This window comes from Megalobrama amblycephala, linkage group LG18, assembly GCF_018812025.1.
Source record: "Megalobrama amblycephala isolate DHTTF-2021 linkage group LG18, ASM1881202v1, whole genome shotgun sequence".
Lineage (NCBI taxonomy): Eukaryota > Metazoa > Chordata > Actinopteri > Cypriniformes > Xenocyprididae > Megalobrama > Megalobrama amblycephala.
The window spans coordinates 23,930,143-23,956,707 of record NC_063061.1 but is presented as its reverse complement, the minus strand read 5'-3'; the positions used below and the strand labels follow the sequence as shown (position 1 = coordinate 23,956,707).

The following is a 26,565-nucleotide window of genomic DNA, read 5'->3' as shown; positions in this document are numbered from 1 at the left end:
TTGTCTACCCTTTTGCCAAATAGGTAGGAAAACTTCAACACCCATAATGCACTAGGCATATTATGGTCCAAGGTCATTCCCCCCAGTCTGTTATAAATACGCTTTTCCAGAGTCAAATACTGCCTTGCTAGTAGGAAATACTTCTTAGCAAACTTTTAGTCATAATGGTGTCGACTTGTATTGTTCTCGGGTGCAAGAATTTAAAGGGATAGTTCACCCAAAAATGAAAATTTGATGTTTATCTGCTTAACCCCAGAGCATCCAAGATGTAGGTGTCTTTGTTTCTTCAGTAGAACACAAATTATGATTTTTAACTCCAACCGTTGCTGTCTGTCAGTCAAATAATGCTAGTGGATGGGAACTTCTACAATAAGAGTAAATAAAACTTGCTTAGACAAGTCCAAATTAAACCCTGCAGCTCGTGACGACACATTGATGTCCTAAGACAAGAAACGATCGGTTTGTGCGAGAAACCGAACAGTATTTATATCATTTTTTACCTCTAATACACCACTATGTCCAACGACATTCAGCACTCGATTCGTTTGGTCTGATCGCGCTCTGACAACGGCAGTGATGTCTCGCGCATATAAGCTCATTGAAGTATATGCGCGAGACATCACTGCCGCTGTCAGAGCGCGATCAGACCAAACGAATCGAGTGATGAATGCAGTTGGACAACAGCAGTGATGTCTCGCGCTCATTGAAGTATATGCGCGAGACATCACTGCCGCTGTCAGAGCGCGATCAGACCAAACGAATCGAGTGATGAATGCAGTTGGTTGCAGTTAAAAATCATCATTTGTGTTCTACTGAAGAAACAAAGACACCTACATCTTGGATGCGCTGGGGGTAAGCAGATAAACATCAAATTTTCATTTTTGGGTGAACTACCCCTTTAAAGAGTCGATGTTTGGTGGGAGTGAGTTACTTTCGGTTTTCAGTGAAGGATCCAGCACATTGTAGGCAGTGACTAAAGGTTGCTACGGTACATTAATATGCAGGGTTTTATCCTGCACTGAAAATATTTCGGCCACCACCATAAAGAATCTTCTCGCCCAAAGATTTATTTTATAAATTAAAGTGATGATACCTGCCGTTCTGCAGTACCGTACTCACTGACTACATTTACATGTGCACCAATAATGCAATTATTTCTAATAATCAGAGTAAGGACTGTTTAAATGACACGAGCAGAACTCTTCACTCCAGTTTACACATGCCGAGCACATGCACACTTTGGTCAGAGTGGTAACAATGTGATTAAGGTGTTTACATGGCTGTTTATAATCAGCGTACACCACATTTAATGCAAATATGGTTACTACAATTATGAGCTTAATTGCATTAGTTTGATCAAATAGAAGTAGTATTGTACTTGCATGAGGTAAAGTTTAATCACAATATTGCAAAAATGCCATTATAATCACATTATGGGGATGCATGTAAACTCACTGATAGCCAGCTGCTTTGAAGCACCTTTAAAATGCTCCCGTGAGTGTTTGTGTAAGCACTCTATAAAAGAGCATCAAAGGTTTCTATTTACAACATGTTTTTGTAGCACTGAGCTATGCAGCCAATCACAGCAATATGTGTTGAACGTGTGAAAGCAATGGCCAATCAGACATGTTTAAGTTAGTCAGAATCTGCTCAACACCGCTCAAAAAGGAAGAATTTTTGTTAAAGGGATAGTTCTTCCAAAAATGAAAATTTGATGTTTATCTGCTTAACCCCAGGGCATCCAAGATGTAGGTGACTTTGTTTCTTCAGTAGAACACAAATGATGATTTTTAACTTCAACTGTTGCCGTATGTCAGTCAAATAATGCGAGTGAACGGGAACACAATTTATAAGAGTAAAAAAAAACATGCACAGACAAATCCAAATTAAACCCTGCGACTCGTGACGACACATTGATGTCCTAAGACACGAAACGATCGGTTTGTGCGAGAAACCGAACAGTATTTATCATTTTTTACCTCTAATACGCCACTATGTCCAACTGCGTTCAGCACTCGCTTAGTGAGGTCTGATAACGGCAGTGATGTCTCGCGCATATACTTCAATGAGTGCTAGATATCACTTTGGCTGTCAGAGCGCGATCAGACCTCACTAAGCGAGTGCTGAACGCAGTTGGACAAGGTGGTGTATTGGAGGTAAAAAATGGCACAAATACTGTTCCGTTTCTGGCACAAACCGATCGTTTCGTGTCTTAGGACATCAATGTGTCGTCACGAGCCACAGGGTTTAATTTGGATTTGTCTGTGCAATTTTATTGACTCTTATAGATGGAGTTCCCATTCACTCGCATTATTTGACTGACAGACGGCAACGGTTGAAGTTAAAAATCATCATTTGTGTTCTACTGAAGAAACAAAGTCACCTACATCTTGGATGCGCTGGGGGTAAGCAGATAAACATAAAATTTTCATTTCTGGGTGAACTATCCCTTTAAGCATGAGGATTTCATTATAACCAACAATGTATAAACACAATGTCAATAACCAATTTAATGCACAGTGTAGAGTTTTCACATTGCTATGATAACTGTATGATGATTATCATATAACCATATAATAACCATAGCAATTTGAATAGAACAAAAAAATCTGATATTGTATGTCAAATGATCTGTGCTTTAAATCTTGAAGTGTAAATGCAAAATAAATAGACTCGTCACTTTTTCTATATATTGTGTAATGCGTTACTTTGTTCTTCATTATTTTACTACCTTTTCAAATCAGAAACAGTGAATTTTTCATATAAATTTACAGATTTTTAAATATAAAATAGAACTTTGTTTTATGATCTGTCTTGACAGTGATTTTTTTTATTTATTTCATGAATAAATAGGATAAGTTAATATTACAAAACTGTTTCTTTGCATTTATTCCCTTCTGTGGGAGGGAATACAAAAATGTGGAACTATAATCTGTAGTTTTCATGAAAGCCCTGAAGCTGACAAAAGTCCACTGGATGACATGTTTTGGTGACAAATAAATGGGAATTTCTCGATCCATGTAACAAGAATAACGAGTAAAAATTGATCATTTACATATAAGAACATTGTAACAATACAAAGCAGGTTGAAACGGGCAAAGTTACACTTGACCAAACACAGCGCATTAAAATCCTCACAATGTAGATTAACTTTAAAATCATTACAAATATAACATTCAATAGTCACCCATCCCTACTAGAGAGAGAGCACGCAGGCAGAGAAGCGCTCAAGGACAACAACAGTCTCACTTTACACAAACACACTTAATGTGAAGATACAAATGCATAACAATGCTGCTCCATTTCAAAGCTGTGTAGAGACAGTATCAGAGTATCAGACAGGAACAAACTGCAGTCGTTGAAAGACAAAAACACTGATAAAAAGAAAGAAAAAGACAGATAGAAAGACTGGAAATGGAGAACATGAGGTTGCTGCACTCACCGGTGAGAACAGCTTTAGCGGACGGGTCAGCCAGGTCCAGGGCAGACTTGCCGTCGGTGTTGCGGATGTTGGGATCGGCACCGTGCTGGAGCAGAACTGTGCAGGGGAAACACAAGCAGTATCGTAACTCAGGCAGACAGAGGCTGCTGCTGGGGCCGCTCGCACCGCTGACTGGGAGCGCTTGCCTCGGCATGGTGCAGACATAAACACACATCGCGCACCAGCGCACCAGGAGCAGCAGCGAAAACAGCCCGTACGGAAAAACACACACTGCAGTGAGACGGGGGGTAAAAGCCCATGTTACTGAGAGAGAGTCCGACTCCAGGCATGTGACGGGAACTCGGGTATGAGAGTGGAATGTCAAAGCATGTCTTCCGATCCTCTCCACAGCCCTCTGAGAGAAAGGAACAGAGGCGACGAGAGCCGTTCGCCTGCGCTCTGCTATTGATACCCAAGTAACGCAGAGCACCTAGAGCGAGTAGCATCTATCAACTGTCTCCGATCCTCTTCTCTCTCTCTCTGTACAACAACATACGCGTGTACACAGGCTAACGTACGCGTCCCCTCCCTCTGCCCACCCTTCCATTTCACTACCCTCCTCAGTAACACTTCCACACATCTCTCACTCCCTACAATTCATCACACAGATCTGTGGCATCAGAGATGAATTACACAGAATACTTCATTAAAATGGGCATTTCCATTGCTTCAAATCATAGGGAACGTCTAGGAGTTTGGTATTAATGATGTGCAAAACTACATGATTTCAAAATCAACTAGTCGACTAATCAGTCTTCAGGAAAACTTGCATAATTAAGCTGATTTGGGTTCACCTGGAACAAATTATTGATTTATTTGTGCAGGGGCAATTCACTGTAATTTGACGCATTTCTTCTACATTATATGTGTTTTTGATCAGTGATCTTGAAAATGAAAATTCTGTCATCATTTGCATCACCCTCATGTCATTACAAACCTGTACTTTCTACTGCAAAACACAAAAGAAGATATTTTGAATTATGCTGGTAGCCAAACAGTTTTGGAAACCATTTGGTGACTTCCACTGTATGAAGACAACACCACACTGAATAATATTGCTCAAAATATATATATTTTTTGTGTCTGTGTTCCACAGTGGAAATAAAGTCATACAGGTTTGTAATGACATGAGGGTGAGTAAATGAAGACATTCTAATTAAAGTGTCGCAGCTAAATATACAAACACATATAAGAAAAAATATTATACATTGTAGGGCTGGCCAATATGGCCAAAAAAATACAGAGATATGATATAGATCTCAATATTTTCAACTTTTTTCTATTTGGATACAAAAAAAAAATCATATTGTTCATATTGAAGACTATGAAAACAAACATCAGTCAATGTAACCATGCAGGCTACACCACATATTATGTGCATTCTAACATTATAACAAGATTAAAACAAACAACAACAAAAAACATTTTATAGCAGAAATTAACAACTAAAATTTAAAAGTAAATAAAAACAAAAGCACAGACTAAAGCCGAGCACACATTTAATGACTAGTTAAACCATTCTAAGACTGTGCTCAACACACAGCGATTGTTTCCTGCGACTGAAGCAGATTTTAATACTTACGAGATTTGAACATCGACTGTAATCGCCGACTGAACGCGACTGGCTCTGACTGGACGCGTTTGAGCGCGATCAGTCATAAGTATCAATTTACATTCATAATCAGCCTTACAATCGTTAAGTGTGTTCTCGGCTTAACATTCACTCATCTGAGCTTTGTCATTATTATACGCTACATTTGATTACCCCATTACAATAGTCACTTTACAGTTCACACCATCATAATACACTTACTTATAGGTTTAAAATTCAACATATGGCACATTTAATGTCCAACAACAAATATTTTAGAAAAAATGTAGCTATATTTTAGAGCTCCTGTTCTATTGCGCTCCATCTGTTTGGTGGCGGCGCTCGTTCACTGAAGTCTGTGAACTTTGGCGGAGATTCGCTTGCTAAGGCTCCACTCCTGATAGCAAAATGGAAATTTTGCAAGACTTTCTAACATTTACAGATGGAGAATATACACCTATGTAAGTTATGCACCGAGGCAAACACCATATCTCAAACGCATCTGATGGGGCAAGCAGCTTTAAACTATGTGTGTTTACTATATTTTACGAGTTATTTTGAAGCTCTCAAGTCTCATGTTTAGGACAAATTTGATTATGTACTTTCTGGGCAGTAGTTCACTCTGTGTCCTTCGCCATTTTTCAGATGCGCTCAACTACTATATATCAATATAAACTGCATTGCACTCATAAAAATGAACTTTCACTGTTGTTAGTTAGACCACCCTTGTTCACATTACTTAAACTCATGTAACTACATGAACGTAATTTAACTGCGTTGTTTCTACTAAAATTGAGTATTGTCAGCTTTACTTAGCGTTTGTTCAGTCAACTTAACTTTGCTGTGTGAAACGCACACATTATTGTTGACATAACTAACTGTGCAGTGGATCCGTAGTTCCCAGCATGCTTCGCAAGGGACTGCATTAGGAGAGTAAATTTAGGGATTAAAGTGTTATTTTATGTGTTTTTTCAGTGAAGGGAAAGATGTTAGTTTATGTTAGTGTTTAACGTTCAGTTATGTTGAACATTTAGAGTAGTTTCTGTATTGTTTTTGAATTTTGTGGTTACCATCATGCAGAAGAGTGTTGCCTGTGTTTAGGCTGTGTGCACTCATATACGCATGCTTATAGGATGAAATTCCTGCTCTCAATTCAATTGAGTTTGTTCAATTAATTATTTTTTGAGTGCATTTTGGGGTGAGGGGCTGCATTCTGATATGTTGTATCCTTTTTATTTAAATGATTATTCAAAAAAAAAAATGTGTTCACCTTATGTAATCAACATAACATTATAAAGTAAACTGCACATATAAATATTATGTAACAATGACATTCAAATGATTTGTATTTACTCAAAGAAATTGTCAGCTTTACTTGAATTTCTTTTGTTCATTCAACTAAATAGTTTTTTGTACAAATTACTTAATATTGTTGCGTGGAACCACTTGACACTTATTTTTTAAGTAAATCCAACAATTTTTTGAGTTTGCCTCTTCCTATATTGTTTATAAAAAATATTGATATTGTATAAACTCAATATATCGCCCATCCCTAATACATTGTAAAATAAATAAATTAGTTGACCTCACTAATCAATGTCTCGGTTGTTGTACAATTTGTCAACCATCATGGCCCATCTTCTCTGAAAGAAAAAGATTCTATAACTGCAAGCTAATTACAGCACATTATTTAATATACACACAGCACATAAATATATATATTTTTAAATCTCACCGACCTTAAATTTTTGAACGATAGTGTTGTTGATTACCATCACGTTGGGGCCGACTAATACAATAAAGCATCTGCTTTACAAGAAAGCTGTTCTCAAAACACTACAGTATCAAATCTTTAAAGCCTGTGAAAGAAACAAGTGAAAGAATTCTGGCAAAAAAGCTTGTAACTAAAAAAAGAAGAGCAATCTTGTGTTGCGTGAGTATGATTGTATTGCTACTGCTATGCTGGTGACTCATAGGTCATCCATTTCTCATCAGAAAAACACAGTTTTGACAAGCATTAAACCAGTGTGAAATACACCACTGCATCAAGGGAGGACTAGGGGTTTGATGCGGAAAAATGCGGGATGAGGAAAAAGGTTTAGCTAAGTGGGAAGATACAGCTACCATCAGCCCTCTCAGTCAAATTAATATGCACTAAAGGCCCCACAGAGACCACATTTGCATACACTGGTGTCATGAAAGCACTTGAGCAGTGGGCTGCCGTGGGGCGGGTGGGCACAGAGGGTTGGATGTGATGGAAGCATGGCGGCGATGGGGTGATTAAAATTCGCTGGCGTGCTTATAACAGCTTGCATATCCATCAGGCATCGAGGGGACATTTAGGTAACCTCCATTCTGCAGGCGGTCCCACTCCCTATGAGACGCATCTACGTTGTTGGCATGCTTATACATACTGGAGGGTCAAAAACACAATGCCAGTGTTTCCCATACATTGCATCCCTCCACAATATCAACACTGACCCCCACAAATAGATTTCAGCGCTTCCCATTCATGAGCTAAACATTTTTCAAAACCAAGAATGTGATTTTAAGAATGTGATACATGTGCTTTAAACTAAAGACTTTTTCTTTTCTTTATATCAAAGACAATCTTACATGTCACTACCCCTGAAATAAACAAGCAAAAACGCATGTCCAGAAGACAAAGCAAAGGGTGAAAGAACCAACTACCTACAGTTGGTCATAAGGACCTTCTGAATAAACAACGGCCGCGGCATGCGTAGTAATTGGTGGTTAGAGTGTGATCAGCAGAGTAGGGTAATTATGGCCGAACACTGAGAGGGCTGATTAACTGAGAGCTTCAGAGAGAACATGGGTGCTTGGGTTAATGCATAACCATGTACAAATCCCTGCTGTTCTAACAGGATTCAGAGAGGCTCAGATACACACACATATATCAGGCACAGCCATCTCTGCAAGCTGCGTTCATTAAATTCTCGACATACTTAGACAACAGTGAAAATGCCCATTAGTGCCAAGTGAAATCATTAGCAATTTGATAAACCCAGATGGGAATGGAAGAAACACGCACACAGGGATGCATACATATCCAAGATTGAAGGTGTGGGCTAGGGACGTTGATGATTAATCGATTTATTGATCATTATTTTTATCCCTTGCGTGCACAATAATGGTTAACTGCATTGGAAAATAGGAGTGGACAGCTATGAGAGTGGCTATGAGAGTGTGGAGTTTAAACTTGTTCACCTAGTAGAAAAGTCAGGAGTGAGATGAAGTAAAAAAAAAAATAAAAAATAAACCTGCTGTCACCATTACCGTCATCAATCTTTGAGGCAAGGAATGACGGCACGACCTCTAATTTCAAACTGCCCCCTGCAGCTTTAGGCTGATGGGCACAAAAATTAATGAGTGGCGACCAGCAGCAATTCTAATTAGCAGAGGGGATGCCAATTATTTATTCATTATGAACAAAGGGCAGAGGTGACGACACTTGTTGGGTGCAGAAAGGATGAAGATCTGGGAAAAGGCTTGTATTCATGAAATAATCTAAAGGGACAAAACTAGCATAGTGCTGTCTATTTTTTTTTTTTTTTTTGTGAGGCGAGCTTTTAGATATGAAAAAAGAAACATTTTTCATCAACAATGTAATTTTACTTGGACTAGCAAATGCACATATAACAAGAGAAGTGTCACATAAATATCAAGGAATATATTTTTTGTCTTTACTATCATATTTTAGCACACACACTAGGGCTGGACGATATTACCAAAAATCAAAATTTCGATTAATTGAACATTTTACCTCGATTACAATTGATAAACGATATATATATATATATATTTTTTTTTAGCTTTTTTCCCCTCCTTTTTTGGGCCCTCATACTTCACTGACAAGATTTGTACTGTAATATGCTTGACTATTAAAGATGGGATACGTTTTCCTAATAAAAGAATGCTCTGACATAACAGCTCACTTTCAGTAGTTATTTTATCTATGGTTCCTAATATTTCTTACAGATTTCTGCTCGTTGTAAATCAGTTGCAGAAAAATTAGCACAGTATCAGTACATTTATTTGAATGCGTTAATGAAAGCGATTGCGTGTGTGAATTAGCCTATTCATACTGTCTCTCTATTAATTGTGAAGCTGTGGGTTGTATGTAGTTACATACATCCTATAACTTTTAAGTTTCCAAGCTACTTTAGTGATAAATCACAGGACAGCGTTGACAACGAGTTTCTGCACTTCTCTCTGTGTGCGCGACCTTCACATGATATACAGCTAACGTTACTGTCTGTATGAGTGTTTGTGTGCATCAGGGCAAGTAGCTCAAGATAATAATACTTATCCAATGGTCTAAAATTGCTTGAATGACCAAACTGGCAAGCCTTAAAACACATAGAACTGACAAAGATTAGTGAAGACGCAAGTGAAAGTGTTCACTTCGGTGCTCACCGCTCAAACGCTGTCTGTGCGTGTTGACTGTTGACTCGGATTCGGCGTTTGAGTTTGCCTCGGTGTTGCTTCCATGCCACTGACTGGATGGGGCAGTGTCACGTGACTACACACGTGGTGGTATGTGTTTAAGGGGAAAGTATTAACCGGATTAAAAAATGAAATAACCGACATGGGAAAATTACGTAGGTTAGAATTTCGGTTTAGATTATACTTTTCGATTAATAGTCCAGCCCTAACACACACACACACACACACACACACACACACGCACACGATTGTAAAGACACTGTTACAAAAGAATTCAAAATCTAGCAGTTTCCACAAAAATATTACACAGCAGGTCAGGATTATTCTCAACTTTGATGATAAGAAATGTTTGAGCACCAAATATTTCTGAAGGATGATGAAACATTGAAGATTGGAGTAATGATGCTAGGGATGTGCACAAATAGTCGAATATTCGAATATTCGTTCTGTAATTAATATTCAAAAAATAAAAATACTATTTGAATTTTACTATGTTGCTTTGCTGGCCGTAAATGCAGTGAATCCATGATAAATGCTAAGCACTAAAACTCGCAGTTATAACTAAATGCACCGGGTGGCGCTGTGGAGCGTGTTTAACAAGTTTATTTTATTTGATCGTCGCATAATGTTGTCGTCTGCCTCGCAAAGTTTGGAATTACTTAGAAGAAAATGATCTTACAAAATGGAATTACTTTTGATCAAATTAATTAATGAAACCGAGTTATCATAATATCAACACCATAATGAGAAAGCACATGAAATCTAAATACCCGTCGAGTGAGGAAAGCCAGCTGTCCATCACTGCATTCACGACAGGTAAGCGCAGCTGTAAGATATCCCCGAGTGAGACAAGATGATAACTTATGTGATAGCAAAATGATTTTGAGACATATGCTTCCTTTAAGTTTCGTCGAGGGAGATATATTTACGAACAGAAAACAAAGCGCTACTGTTAGAAACTTAGCTTAGCACACAGTTATGTAGGCTATTATTATCTTTGTGTCTCTGCAACGTCTGTCCGCACGGCTCGTTTTCTGACCCGAGCATGTGGATATTATTGTTTTTCTCAACATGAACATGTGAAACAATATAAACACGATAACCATATACTGACTCGAGTGTATTATGTACGTTTTGTACAATAACTGGCGCTGTCTGCTTTATTAGTATTTTTCCCGCTCGCGCTGCTTGATATTAAATGCTTTTGTTCTTAATATTTTCTGTTTACACATATTGTTTAATGCTTTGAACTAAAAGAAAACCTTAAGATATAATGTAAGCTTGTTGTGTATATTGCCTAATCGTAAGCTTGTTCAGAAATATTACAAAATATTGATGAATATAAAACAATAACGTCTTTCTCGTTTAACCTAATTTAAATAAACGAATATTCGAATATTCGTTTTTTACGAACCCAAATATTCGAATTAAATATTTTGGAAAAATGCCCATCCCTAAATGATGCTGAAAATTCAGCTTTGCCATCACAGGAATAAACTACATTTTAAAATAAAATAAAATAGAAAACAGTTTGTAATAACATTTCACAATATTTTTACTGCATTTGATGAATAATTAATGTAGTAATAATTAATCGCAGAAATTAATGTGTTAGTTTTGACAGCCTTGATATATATATATATATATATATATATATATATATGTGTGTGTAGGATCTCTTTAGCTTCAAATGTTTGTTTACTAGTAAAATAGCAAAAAAAGATGCATGAACAAAGATGCCCATCTATTGCATGTTTACATAAAAATATTCAAAAGCGGTGCAGTGGAATGCTAAAACGTGACCTGTGTGAACTAGCCTTTATGTAGTAATAGAATATAAATCAAATCCAAAACTCGCCACATGTAATTAAACATTTTCTGGTTAAGGTATTTTCAAACATCCTAGTAATGCAAAATGTTTCTTTTCGTCTTTTAGTCATAGGCTCTATCTAAAACCAACCAAGCCTGAGGATTAAGAACAATTAGGGCGTCAACCTGAGACGACGGCAACAATCGAGACATTGAACAGAGGTTGCCTAGGCTAGTACACAATAAAACAATGGGCAAAAACAAGCCAGCTGCTTTACCTGCAACAGCGTATCACTACAATTTGAACTTTCTTTCTTCTAAGGCTTATCTTGCAGAATGTTGTGATCAATATTGAATCTGAAATATCTCAAGGACACAAGGTTTATTCCCTGCACGGGCTACTCCGGAGTCCTTACTGATCTACAAAAATGAGAGGTCTACTTGTACATGGAATGATTCAGCCAGTCTCTCCAAAATAATTTTTCCTGATGAACAAGTACAAAAGATAAAAGGCAGAGAAAATCTACTTCAATCTTTTCAGATTGAGAGATGTGAAATTACATACGTGTCCTCAGGCCTCTGAATTCTCCATGAGATTCCGCAGATAATTCTTATCGCAGAGTTTTTAAATTGGAATTTCTCCCATTTAATTGGATTATGCTAAAAATGTAGCAAGTGGGCACTCTGGATAAGATTGCCACAAGCAGTAGATTACTCTTTGAACAAAATCAGAGAAAACGTATAAAAAAAATATATAATTGGAATACAATTTCAAATATCTTTTTCATTTTAGAAACAAACTCAGACGCAAATCTGCAGGCTAATAACTTGAAACACAGAATGGGAAGCACATCAAGCAGATTATTCCATGATCTTCCCATTGTGATGTGGGAAACAGAAAACTAAAATGTTGAATGACATTCCATCGCCACAATATTGGCCCTCTTCACCCCTCAGATGCAATGTTAAATTCCTCATGAATACCAAGCAGTAAAGATCTGATTAATGACTGAGCGCTGTGTAATAGCGTCAGTCACCGCGGCTAATCAAGAAGAATGCCACATGATTAACCCTTATTGAGAACTGTTCCTCAGGCAAAACACAGGAAAAATTAAAGTCATACATCTTCAGAATTCACTAAGGAGAGATCGTACCATTCCTCTCCTCAATCTACAGAGTTAACACGTCCTCCAACTTAAACCAAACCAGCACACTCTCCTTGTGAAACACGCTTGAAGTTGCACAAGCCACTTTTTGGACAATGTACACTTTTAAAAATAAAGGTTACAAAAAGGGGTTTTCAGAGCACTAGCATAGAATTATCATTTCTGGTTCCACAAAGAACCAGTGAACAGTTCTTAAAAGAACTGTGCTTTTCTTAGTGTGAAGAATTTTTTTGTTTAACCCTTTCGAGCGTGAGTTTAAAATACTCTAACTGTCCCCCCAGAGTGAGTTTTTTTAAGGTGACCGGTATTTTAGAACGTTTGCCTTTAATGTTTCCATAGCGACGCGTCTTGCGTGTCACGAGCGCTGAGCGCAGCCACAATAACACTGTATGACAGGTGAATCGCTATTATTTTGTTTTTCCTTTTTTTATTTAAAATATTCACAAACTTGCTTACCATGTCATCAACTATCTGATATTCCGATCCTCAAATATGTGTAAGTGAGTGTGTTTTGTCGTTTAAAAACCTTTATAAATGATTTTTATCTTGATCTATAATGCGAGATGGGCGCCGCCATCTTAGTTTGCCCCGCAGTTCACAGAGTCCTGTCAGTCGTATTTACAGCAGGTGAATTCATCAGTTTCTCCTGAAATATATGCAAGTAAGTGACTGGTGAACTGGAAGAAGAATAGAGTAAACTTTGTAGTTACTTGGGCCCATTATGTGTGTCTGATATGAATAAATGTCGGCAAATTGTATATGAATGGATTTGTTATTGCTCCTTCCACTGAAGTCTGACATCAGTGTGTATTTTTAAACTCTAAATATATTGCTTTAATGGTGCTTATGCGTATTTAAATGTCTGAAACCTTAAAAGAAATGTTATGTGGCTGAAAACACTGCATAGCTGTGATATATGACAAGAGCTGCGCGCGTCCGTCTCACAGTAAAAGCGCGAAAGCGCAGTTTGAATCTGGCAATTATGTGACGTCGCTGAACGTTCGAAATCCCATATGTGGGACCGTACGCCCAGGGGCACTGAAATAAAAATCCCATATGTGGGACCGTACCGCTCAAAGGGTTAAATAATAAAAAAAGAACCTTTTGTGCAATGGAAAGGTTCCATGGATGTTAAAGGTTCTTCACTGAACCATAGATGCCAAATACTTTTATACTGAACCTTTATTTTTAACAGTAAACCATGGCAATCAATGTAAGAGAGAGACAAGAAGAGGTACTTACCGATGCATACATCAATTTTACCCTTAATGGCAGCTTCATGGAGGGGAGTGTAATTCCAGTTGTCTCTGGAATTGGAATCAGCTCCCTGACAAAGTAGTAAGCTGACCACCTCAGCGTGACCGAAGGAACAAGCGTTGTGCAACGGTATCAAACCTCCATCGTCTCGCGCGTGTACATTCGCCCCCGTCTGCAGGAGATGCTCCACAACGTCTTTCCTTCCAAAACCTGTGAGACAAAAATATCATTTAATCGAGGTCTTTTATCTCTACAAGGTTTACAACATGCTTATCAGTCAGGCCTACCAAGAAAAGCGTGTTTCATCAGAAAAAATAAATTTAAGAAAATTTAAGACTAAGAATAATTCTACAGGATAGAAATAAACCAGTTTCTTGCAATAGACCATAATGACGATTAATACGCATGTACAAGGATTATTCAATAATTTTGAGTAAATACAATACAAGTCCCTTAAAGAGGCAGATTCCCTTAATAATATGCCTGTCCTCACAAGAAATTTATTTGTGCACATATAGAGGAAACACATTTCGGAAATAACACTGGTGTAACTGAATCACCCCATGAAATGACTTGGCAAGCGCAGTTTTCTTGTCTGTGTGGACATATTTCCTCCTCCAACAGGAAGTTGCGGTGAGACATATCAAATGGCTCTTCTATTTGTTTTTAAAAAGCCTCTAAACAAGCACACGTGGAATAAAATCCACAAAACCCCAATTGTGAGTTTATGGCGTCTCTGAATAAAATATCCAGCCATTTGTGATTACTGGATAAGGATTTTAAAAATCATTCTGTAGAGACTGCAGTCACAAACTTCTAGCTGAGCATAAAATAAAAAATGAATATGTTTCAAAAGGTTTCAAAATTGCATTAATTTTATAAACAGTTTTAAAATTCACTTATATTCCCAACACTGAACAATGTTGATATAATAATGTATTTGACAATTAGCTTATTATTATTATTAATGTTTCTTCTGCACAAAATACTACTACATTTATGTATTTACGGCTTTTGGCAGCTCTGGAAATTTACAAGTAACACGCGAGGGTCCGGTTTCACTTTATCGTACCATTATGTGAATCAAAGTGAACATTAATTATGGACATTCTGGACAAATTATAACTTTATTACGTTGTTAATTACTTTCATAGATCATCTCCTGGTGTACTACGGTTTATTCAGTCTGTATGATGAACTTTATTCACTTTCGGGCAGCGCACCAAACGAAAACAAACACGAGCAGACAGATATAGCTCCCAGAGTGGTTAACTTTCTACTAGATGTTACATAATTGCCCTGTTGGCCAACTTGGCCAAACTCTACATTATTCCCCTTGTCCCAGTTTCCTTTAAACTCCATTTTACTGTTTATTTAGCGACCTAAACCTTCTACCTGGCTGCTTTCCAGGTATAGATCCCAAACATTTATATATTTGTATTTAAGTTACCTGCAGCGAAGTGAAGCGGGGTGGACTTGCGCCCAGCCATGTCCTTAGCGTTTACATTGACCGAATCCACCAGCCTCTTCACCCGAGACACGTCCCCATTCCTGCAGGCCTCAAACAGCTCCCTGAAAGCCCCACTCGTCCCGCAGCCGCTGCCTCCAGGACTGGCACTACCGGAGTCGGGAGTGGAGCCCGCACTACTGCCCCCGCCGGTGGTAGACGAGCTAGTGCTGCTCGAGCTAGAGCTGCTGCTGCTGCTGGTGCTGAGAAGCGGAGCGGGGATTTCACCAGTGATCTCCGGTTCCCTGATGCTCTCCGCTTCCCCACCAACTGCAGAGCAGCCGGTGTCGGTGGGTGATTCCAGAGGCGTGAGGGGACAGGAATCGGGTCTTGGTGGGGAGGATAAGTTTTGTTGTTGTTGCTGCTGCTGCTGGGAAGTGCGACGAGACGTCGCCATTTTCGCACACAAATCCCCCTCTGGCAGCGAAAATAGTCGGGGAGAACTTCCGGGAAGTGTCAAGATAAAACTTCCGCTTTCAAATGATCTTAACCGATCATAAATGAAATTTTTAGCTCTGAGGCTTATTACCATAGTAACCACAGTTTCCGCCAAATAGATCAGGGGTAGCTTAATTGGTATCATAATAAAAAAGGGGGGGGGGGATAAAGATTCAGATATTGTGCAGAATGAAATTAAGAGAAATGATAAACAAAGCTCTGCAAAGTGGAATAAAAATATAGACTACTATGTAACGAAATCTATATGTTAAAGACGCTACAATATTTAAAGGGTTAGTTCACCCAAAAATGAAAATTCTGTCATTTATCACTCACCCTCATGCCGTTCCACACCCGTAAGACCTTCATTAATCTTCGGAACACAAATTAAGATATTTTAGTTTAAATCCGATGGCTATGTGAGGCCCTCATAGGAGCAATGACATTTCCTCCCTCAAGATCCATAAAGGTACTAAAAACATATTTAAATCGGTTCATGTGAGTACAGTGGTTCAATATTAATATTATAAAGCGACGAGAATATTTTTGGTGTGCAAAAAAACAAAATAACAACTTATTTAGTGTTGGCCGATTTCAAAAACACTGCTTCAGGAAGCTTCGGAGCATTATGAATCAGTGTATCGAATCTGCTGTTAGGAGCGCCACAGTCACGTGATTTCAGCCGTTGGCAGTTTGACACGCGATCCGAATCATGATTCGATACACTGATTCATAATGCTCCGAAGCTTCCTGAAGCAGTGTTTTGAAATCGACCAACACTAAATAAGTCATTATTTTGTTTTTTTGGTGCACCAAACATATTCTCGTCGCTTTATAATATTAATATTGAACCACTGTACTCACATGAATTGTTTATGTTTTTAGTACCTTTATGGATCTTGAGAGAGGAAGTGTCATTGCTCCCTATGAAGACCTCACGGAGCCATCGGATTTCAACAAAAATATCTTAATTTGTGTTCCGAAGATTAATGAAGGTCTTACAGGTGTGGAACGGCATGAGGGTAAGTAATAAATGACAGAATTTTCATTTTTGGGTGAACCAACCCTTTAAGATGGTCTCCCAGCACCTAACCAGGTTAAGGCCTCAACAAAACATTACTGGTGTGCATCTTAAGACAAAACAATGGCACTGATATACTTTAAGATATGTCAGTGCAAGTTGCTTTCAGTCAAAACAGCTCAAACATGCATTTTAATCTGGGCCTTGTCTCTAAAAATGCCTAAAAAGTCCTTAAACCTAAAACCAGCAAAGCATCATAATATTTTTTTCAGCAGGGATTAATGTATTATATATCGATTCATGTGTAAAATTAGATCTGTGGTTAACATTTAACAAAGTGGATTTTGAAGGACTAGTTGAATGATTCGTCAAGCACGTAAGCTGTTTGTCTTTTAACAGATCAAGGCCTACTTCTGTTTACAATATCATATCCAAAGACATGGCTCAAAGTCTGTATTGGATATATAAGCACCTGTTTATAAAAACCTTGTTACTCATTTCTTTGACCCTCATTGGGCAACTCAACCATAACTGATCCAATATTGACAAAACAAAATAGCAGATTCCCTTTCTGTAACCATCTGTTTTAACTGTTTCTAGATGTAGGCTATGAAAGTGGTGACCTTTTGCGCCCTGGGATGAGAGTTCTTTTCTCAGCTGTTCGGAATGATTTGGTCACCCAAGCTGAAACAGTAGCCCGGGATAAACATTTGAAGTTCCTGTGCTTAAAGGGTTAGTTCACCCAAAAATGAAAATTCTGTCATTAATTACTCACCCTTATGTCGTTCATCTTCAGAACACAAATGAAGATCTTTTTGATGAAGTCTGACAGCATTCTGTCCCTCCATATAGACTGCCTTCACAACTGAAACTTTGATTCTTCAAAAAGTTAAAGAGATCATAAAACTAATCCTAAGTGGTTTAGTCCAAATTTACTGAAGAGACTCAATTGCTTTATATGATGAACAGATTGAATTTAGGCTTTTATTCACATATAAACATTGATCAGCGAACATAAACAGAAGCTCAACCAATTGTGATTGACCCATGAGAACAAACCTCTTGTGGAAGCTCAAACGTGCTGCGTAACACACGAGGATGAACCTCATTGGTTCTCGCATGTCGTGCGAACATGCTTGAGCTTCCATTTACCACAACTGATGTGTGCGTTGATAAATGTTTAAACCACTCAATGCATATGGATCAGTTTTACAATCTCTTTATGAACTTTTTGAAGCGTCAAAATGTCAGTTACGTACCTGTCCGTGGAGGGACAGAAAGCTCAGGTTTCATCAAAAAGATCTTCATTTGTGTTTCAAAGATGAATGAAAGTCTTCCAGGTTTGGAATGACATGAGGGTGAGTAATTTTTTTGATGTGAACTATCCCTTTAAGAATCTACGTTTCTGCTTGTTTGATGCCTGTTACATGATGACAATGTTTGCATGAGGATCATGGAACTCTTATCACACATGCAGTCCAATGTTACTGTTTACAAAGCTATTTGATTTTCTCCTCATGGCCAAGAGAGTGTAAAATTTATCAAAATATTTATATCCAGTCTGGTCCAAAAGATCAATTTGAAAATCTGAGATTCTAAATCTAATTTGGAAATAAACAAAAAAGAAACATACAACACACATTCACAGTTTGCATAACATACTTTTTAAACAGTCGAAAGTAATTAGGTTACTTTTTCAAAACCATCAAATTTTCCTTAATTTGTTATGCTGATAACATCATGAAAATGCATTCAATTGTTTTAAAAATCTATTATTTTAAATATAAAATGCTGTAACAGGAATGTGTTCTGGAAGTACAGCTGCTCCATTTCTGTCCATCTAATGGGTTTTATCACCCTGTTCTGTTCTGTCAGTCACAGGGGTTCAAAAATGACCTCCTGTAGCCACTTTACAAATTCTTAGGTGCCATTCTGCATAGGACAGCTGTCATTTAAGTGTCCAGTGCACATGTTTAAAAATACTTTTCCAAGTACAATACTTCAAGCTATTGGAATTCAAATAGCAAACTATTTCTGTGTTTTTGTCTGAAAGAAATAGATATTGGGGTGCATAATCACAAACCATTACAATACCATGCTGAAATATATTTTGTTCATACATGATCAAACATACTAAACAAAAATCAGCATGACTTCAATTTGACTTCTTTTTGTAACGTTTACTTGTTTTATTGATTCAGAATGAACAAGTCTGAACAGCTGTTCTCCTGTTAACCTTCTCTACAGTCTGTTTTAGTTCTTATATCACAACCTACTGCTTCTTTTCTGCTGACTGTGGCTGTTTTTTCTCCAATGTTGAGTTTCTGTTATCTGGATTTCTCTATAGATTTTTCCTCACTAGCTTTGCATCAGTTGTGGCAAGGTATACCACAGTCCCAATGTCTCCGTATTGAAATTACGGATAATTCTGACATGATGCACAGTTTTGTGAGAGACAATTAATTAAATAGAAAATATCATGTATGTGTTTTTAAGCCTGCTGGTATTTCAATATTTTGTACAATACTGCAATTAATTAAATAAAGTTTATCTAAGAAAACTAAGTTCCTTGATAAATAACTTTTTATATTTTGAGACAAAAAGTGAATGAAGTTCTCTACTTGACAAATCTAATCCAATGCAGTCTGAGTAGGAACTACATTTGATTTTGAACATTGCAACCTTTAAAGAGTACTTATAAAGACATGTAAAGAGTATAGGTGCAGTATGAATGAAATTCGGATGTACTACTTCTGCCATGTTGTTACAGTCATGTGACCTACCAGCATCAGTTGCATTGCTTAACTGACATTTAAAAAATCCTCTCCTGTGGCCTCATGGGATAGTAAAGTGTCCATCAAAAGCACACTTTAGGGGTAGTAGGTGATTGGGGTAGTAGGTCATCCGGATACTTTTCACCTACTGTTTTTCGAATACTATGTATGCGCATTGATTTTCACATACTATAAAGGGACGTATTCCATTTTGGACACAGCGAAATAGCTTTGTAATTATACAATATCGATGTTCATTAAAGGTGCCCTAGATTATGTTTTTAAAAGATGTAATATAAGTCTAAGGTGTCCCCTGAATGTGTCTGTGAAGTTTCAGCTCAAAATACCCCACAGATTTTTTTTTTTATTAATTTTTTTAACTGCCTATTTTGGGGCATCATTATAAACGTGGCGATTTTATGCTGCGGCCCCTTTAAATCCCGTGCTCTCTGCCCACAGAGCTCGCGCTTGCCTTAAACAGTGCCTTAACAAAGTTTACACAGCTAATATAACCCTCAAAATGGATCTTTACAGAAGTGTTTGTCATGCATGCGGCATGCATGCGTCGGATTATGTGAGTATTGTATACTGTTATATTGTTTACTTCTGATTTTGAATGAGTTTGAGGCTGTGCTCCGTGGCTAACGGGTAATGCTACTCTGTTGGAGAGATTTATAAAGAATGAAGTTGTGTTTATGCATTATACAGACTGCAAGTGTTTAAAAATGAAAATAGCGACGGCTCTCTTGTCTCTGTGAATACAGTAATAACTGATGGTAACTTTAACCACATTTAACAGTATATTAGCAACATGCTAATGAAACATTTAGAAAGACAGTTTACAAATATCACTAAAAATATCATGATATCATGGATCATGTCAGTTATTATTGCTCCATCTGCCATTTTTCGCTATTGTTCTTGCTTGCTCACCTAGTCTGATGATTTGGTTGTGCACATCCAGACGTTAATACTGGCTGCCCTTGTCTAATGCCTTTTATAATGTTGGAAACGTGGGCTGGCATATGCAAATATTGGGGGCGTACACCCCGACTGTTACGTAACAGCCGGTGTTATGTTGAGATTCGCCTGTTCTTCGGAGGTCTTTTAAACAAATGAGATTTATATAAGAAGGAGGAAACAATGGAGTTTGAGACTCACTGTATGTCATTTCCATGTACTGAACTCTTGTTATTTAACTATGCCAAGATAAATTACATTTTTCATTCGAGGGCACCTTTAAGATAACAAATAGCAAAGAGACTGATAACTGAGCTTTTGAGATACATTATAGAGGCATAGTCTCTGTTGACTGGACTAAATGATCCATGTGACTCACTGGGAGAATAGAAACGATGTTTGAATATGATTACTTAATAGAGGTGATGCACATAATAATGCACAATATCAAAAATACAGTATTTTCCTGGCTTCTAAATGAACTTGCATGTCACGCATAGTGATGTTAATTGGAAATATACATTAATTACTGTCACCAAAATCAGATACTGTTGACCAACATGCATAGTTTTTTCTTCAAGGCTTTTCATGTTGCGTTGACCTCATCTACATGCGATTGGCATGTTGGACGCTCATTTTAGATTGATATGCAAGTAAAGATCAGAAACAACTAAACAAAACCTCAGGTGTGAATATTGAAATCAGTTACGTGAGCGACTGACCAAGATTTCCTTTGCTTTAGGATTCTCACCATCCTCCATGGCAACATATATTTAACTCAGCGCTACAATAATTGCTAGAATAGCTAATAAACAAACAAACAAAATATGATGATCTACACTGATCTTAGAACGCGAAAGCATGCTGAAGTTAGTGGGTTCATGGGAGGAAAAGTGGTATATATTTTTATAACAGCGGGGCCTCCAGAGTCCAGACATGGCCTACTGACCCCCAGTCCTTTCAGTCACGTGACATGCCATCGATCAGCATGGGGTGCGTGCATGCCCCTGTAGCCTGCAATGATTGGTCCAAACAGGTAGTTCACGTGAACATGGCCTGATCGTCGGCAAAAGTGTAATTTTGGTGCCGGTAAAGTTTAGACGCTCACTCATGCCGCACACAAATCAGCACGAGCATATGACTCTCATGTGCTGAAGCTGTGTTCACTAACACAAGACACAGACACTGGGCTTGATGAAGAAGTTCGACCCGACTCAAATGCCGTAACACAGGTATGTATTAACTTAACGCTCACAGTTTGCTTCTTTGTGATACATTTAAAGCGCACGCGAGGAGTTGCAAATTCATGCAGTTGATTCGTATTCCACTATGCAGTGTTTTTTTATCTAAGGGAGGGAGGAAACTACACGGTTGTGCTGACTACAAACCAGGAAGAGCATACACTCAGAACAAAGGATATAAGGCTTAACGCTTTAAAGATATATGAAAAGGGAAAACACTTTTACTTAACACTGGGATTTAAAAAACGATTAAGACGGGAGGGGTTGATCATAGTCGATGGTAGTGGTATGATACGGCTTCATGGTATGTTGGACCCGGACGAAAGTTGCAACTGCAAATGAGCTCCAACAGGTGTGAATGCAACCGTTTGTTTCTAAAGTTGATTGCCATTGTTTGTTATTTCAATGCACCATTTTCTGTTTTAAACTAAAGATAAGTTTATCTCGCGCTTTACCCAGACAGTCCGGAACAATGTTTCATTGTTCCTGACCTTATATGGATACAAGCTAGTAGGTGAGACCTGGGAGTCTTGTAACACTTATGTAGTATTTCGCAAACTTTGAAATTATATTCCCACATTTATCTGCTACAAGGTAAAGTTGTTTTTAAACTATTAGCCTACTTATCTTTAACACTGTGTAAATTACTGTAAACTTCAAGGAGCGCTTCTGTTATAACCTACCGACTACTGGATTGTAGCTAATAGTTACCATTAAATCAATATTGTCTTTTTTATGGAATATTGCAGTATTTATTATGTGATTTATCCATGTACATTTTTTTTTTTTTTTAATTAATGTGTCCTTATAATCTTTAATCAAAATAACTTCCCCCTCCCTCTTGCAACGATAGTCTCTTCTCTGATGACGTGTTTATTGGCGCGAGGGCGGGACAACAAAACCTGTCACGTGATCATAGCAGTAACAAACAATCCAATCAATATTCGATGGACAAAATCAAGTCCAGCTCTACATATTTTTTCTTGTTCGAGAAGCCATTAGACCTGCTATTCTAGTTTCACTCGGATATACATCACAATAGGGATTTAAATTTACATTTTAAGTAGCTTGACTTTTCAAAGTATAACAAGTTTTAGTGTGTATGAGGTAGAGATTGAGACATTTTTGGTCATATTACATAGGCCTATTAATTAGACACTAATGTAGTAAAAATATGCATAGTAGACTTTCTTCAGATATTAACAGATGCATGAATTTATTGTGGTAATCATTTACTTGTTGAAAGTTATTTACGTAGCTTAAAATAAAAATGATTAAAATTGTACATATATAGGAGACACAGCCATTTAAGTCAGAAACAAATATAGAAATACACAAAATAGACTAACGATTTTAAAATCCATACAGTGTATGGGTTAGCTATTCTGAATTGTCAAATGTTTGCCTATGCACTGCAATCTATATGGGATAATACTTTATATGTTTAAACCATCTACTGTCGCCCCAGGAGGGTGCTGCTTATGCATAAGTGATTTATGTATCTAAACTGATGGTCTTACAACACACCAGTCTGAAAATGTTTTTTTTTTTGTCTAAACAAAATGCCCCATATTAGTGAGTTATAGATAAAGTCTCCTCAGAGAAGTAAACATTTTGTTGTAAATTAAATGTATTATAAAATATGAACACTAGAGGGTGCTCAATTTCCTCTTGTAGTTCAGTTTTTTCTTTTTTTTTTTTTTTTTTTTTTTTTTGGGTCTCCATATGGCGGTCCATGTCCCCTCTATGGCCTCCAGATAAGATAAACTTGTTTGACCCCTTTACTCCACTCTTTTGCATAATGTTTAATCATTTCATTCTGGGTCTATATTAAGCTGTGCACGTTGTGCATAATGTTTTAATGATTTCATACTGTTTATTTTAAGGACTTCATGCTGTGCAACATTAAAGTTTGAGTTTAAGTTTGAGTCATATATTGAAAAATTTAATCCGCTTTCAACCAACCTTCACAGACCTTTCTCACTCTATTAATGTGGTTTTTAATTCACATTTCTGTGTTTTCAGTGCACGTGGCTGTCCTCCCAACGAATCCACCATGCCAATCGAACTGGCCATGCCGCTTTATCTGTCAAATGAAGAGTTCCTGAACCCGAGGGCATCTAAGTACAGCAGGCCCTTGCGACCATGTCTACACCCGTGTCAAAGTAACAAACTTAGTTTTAGCTCTTCTAGAGAGCAATCAGAGTTGAATGGCATCAGCACACCCCTGACGAAACCTAGCAGGGGCAAAAAACATGTATCTTTTGCTGATCACAAGGGCCTCGCCCTGACAATGGTGAAGATCTTTTCTGAATTTGATGACCCCATCGAAATCCCATCCAGAATTGAGCAGTTCTTAAGCCCTTCTCTGACTTTATCAGAAAGGAAGGACAAGTTAACCCTCGACTTTGACCAGCCGTCTGCAGATTACTTAAAGTTCCGTCAACGTATAGAGAATGATCATGTTTGCCTCGAACACTGCATGCTTAAGGAAAAATCTATAGCGGGGATGGTCAAAGTTAAAAACCTTTCATTCGAGAAGTCTGTTAAGCTTCGCATTACCTTTGACACTTGGAAGAGCCACACAGACATAAATTGCCAGTACGTAAAGGACACTTACACCGGCACGAACCGCGACACCTTTTCGTTCGAAGCTAGCTTGCCTGATCAGGTGCCCCCGCATGAACACATTGAGTTTGCCATTTGCTATGAGGTCAATGGCGTCACATTCTGGGATAACAACCAAGGACAGAATTACCGAATCATTCAGTCAGCACTGAAGAAGAGTTCAAATAACACAAGCGATGGCCATCAGAGATATGGCGTGAGTGATTGGGATGTTCATTTTGACCGTTTTGGCAGCCCCAGATGTTCTCAGGGAATCTTTCCCAGTTGGCCAAGCTATGCTGGGTATGAAGACATTGGTCCGTATTACTAAGAATCTACTTTTGGGGCAGTTTGTCCTGCACACATACCCATTAGACATTGTGATAAATGCCTCTTTAAAATGCTACTTTAAAAACACAGCAACTTGTTGTTCTTTGGCCTCTAATTCAAATACTTGTCAGATTGTAAAGCCCTGAAGACACTTGAGATATTTATCATTAATAATAATGAATTATGTGGTCCAAAAATACAAGTTATGTTTTTAGAAATACTGTTCATGGTGCAATATGATTGTAATAACGAGGGTAAGTTTCTGTTTATTTTCCAATGTCTGTCAGTTGCATTGATGCACGTTTCTGTAGGGTTGTGTGAATGTTCTTGTGGTTGATTTGGGTTTGAATGGATTTGCATGGACCTTTATAATATAATACAATGTTCATTTAAGTGTGAGTGAATCTGCAGGCCAGGATAAACTGTAAATCATGACCATAAAGTTCAGTTGACAAGTTTGCTGATTATTTCTTTGAGAAAGACAAACTGTCAACATGATATATATTTTTTGAGCTAAGAGAAAAGACAGAATGGCTCAAAAAAGAAAAAGTGTTTTTCCCAGAAATGTGAAATTTGAGATGGATACATGTATGCAAATTGTCATGTGTTTTGTTCTTTCCTGAACAGCTAATTTTAATGTAAAACTAAACGTATTTCTGTATTTTAATTGACTATGACTTATTTTCACTGTAATTGACTGCACAACAGGATTATGATATTAGTGATGGAAGTAAAATGTCATTTTTGTTCTAGGTAATGTATGCACTTTATTTTGTTGCAGTGTTTAATTTCTTGTCACCCATTTTAAATTGCATTGTTTGAATGTAAATACAAGTTTGTCAAAACCACTTTAAAGCTGTTGTAAAAAAGTTCTCTCTATGGTATTAGGTATGTTCAATATGTGCATTTTAATGCAATGTTTTAAGTGTTCATAGTCATTAAAAACTTCAAATAAAGTATTGGCATATGAAAGCAAACAACTTACCTGATTTATCATCCCTGTAGAAGTAGGACATCGTGATAATAGTTGTGATAAGACATTACAGATCATGATAAACTTGTCTTATCAACACCTGTTGGTAAATGTATGTTTTTGTCATGCTTGAGTACCTAAAGTAATGCACCTTATTGGTTCTTTTAAATATGACATATGATATGTATAATGCACTTCCATTACCAAAGAAAATGGAAAAAAGGCATACTATTAACCTCTGTTAGGAGAATGTTTTGCAAAAATTACACACTTGTTTTTATTTCGGAAAATATCTAAAGGAGGGGCTTATATTTTATTTTACTGAATAAGTAGGCATACATAAACCACATAACCATGAATAAACAGTGTTTTTTTTTTAATTTTTTTAATTGAAACAACAGTAGGGGAATACAAAGACATTTGAGTATATAAAACAAATCAAAATTCTGTATCTTATATCACAAATCAATCATGTGTCTATTACATTAAGTATCCTTTTCAACAGCTTGGATGTCTTAACAGCTTTTCGATTGTTCTGTATTGATGTTAGAGAGTCATAAAAAATCTTCAAATCAGTGGAAAATAGTCTACTATTTGGTACAGTCGATATACATTTTGCTTTATGTATATGATATTCCCTAATAGAATAAGAAGTTTAACTATATTATCCATTTCCAATAAACCAGTATCACAATCCATAAACAAGACCATTACATCAGTTATAGTGACAAACTTGTAAAATAAGTCAAAAAGAAAAATAGAAACTTGGGACCAAAATAATTTTGTATAATTACAATTGAAAAATAAGTGTACAATTGTTTCGGTTTCTTCTTCACAAAAACTGCATAGTGGCGAAAACCCTTCTTTAAATTTACTAATAAAATTGTTACATGGATAATATCTATTATTTTAAAGTGAGTTTCTTTGACTTTGTTAGGAATTA

General features: G+C 37.3%; 2 protein-coding genes across 7 annotated transcripts in view; one reads left to right on the top strand and one right to left on the bottom strand.

The window, feature by feature from the left end:
• Positions 1 to 15,755, bottom strand: part of tnksa (tankyrase, TRF1-interacting ankyrin-related ADP-ribose polymerase a) — a 113,457-nt gene extending 97,702 nt beyond the window's left edge. For 2 of the 4 annotated variants that reach the window (XM_048165291.1, XM_048165292.1), the window contains exons 1-2: positions 15,222 to 15,755; positions 13,757 to 13,981 (exon numbers count right to left, since the gene is read on the bottom strand). In XM_048165291.1, coding sequence (XP_048021248.1) covers positions 13,757 to 13,981; positions 15,222 to 15,675 — 679 coding nt within the window. In that variant the 5' untranslated portion in view covers positions 15,676 to 15,755. Of the gene's footprint in view, positions 1 to 3,442; positions 3,539 to 13,756; positions 13,982 to 15,221 lie in introns of all 4 variants that reach the window. The other 2 variants (XM_048165289.1, XM_048165290.1) reach the window with 2 other exon arrangements.
• Positions 10,181 to 25,626, top strand: ppp1r3b (protein phosphatase 1, regulatory subunit 3B). 3 transcript variants are annotated; one of them, XM_048165298.1, is made up of 2 exons: positions 10,181 to 10,355; positions 23,738 to 25,626. In XM_048165298.1, exon 2 carries the CDS (start codon positions 23,769 to 23,771, stop codon positions 24,648 to 24,650), a length of 882 nt encoding a protein of 293 aa, XP_048021255.1. In that variant the 5' UTR covers positions 10,181 to 10,355; positions 23,738 to 23,768; the 3' UTR covers positions 24,651 to 25,626. The 3 variants fall into 3 exon arrangements, with proteins under 3 accessions (XP_048021255.1, XP_048021254.1, XP_048021252.1); XM_048165297.1 differs by lacking the exon at positions 10,181 to 10,355 and adding an exon at positions 21,468 to 21,703; XM_048165295.1 differs by lacking the exon at positions 10,181 to 10,355 and adding an exon at positions 21,809 to 22,064.
• The last annotated feature ends 939 nt before the right edge of the window (positions 25,627 to 26,565 follow it).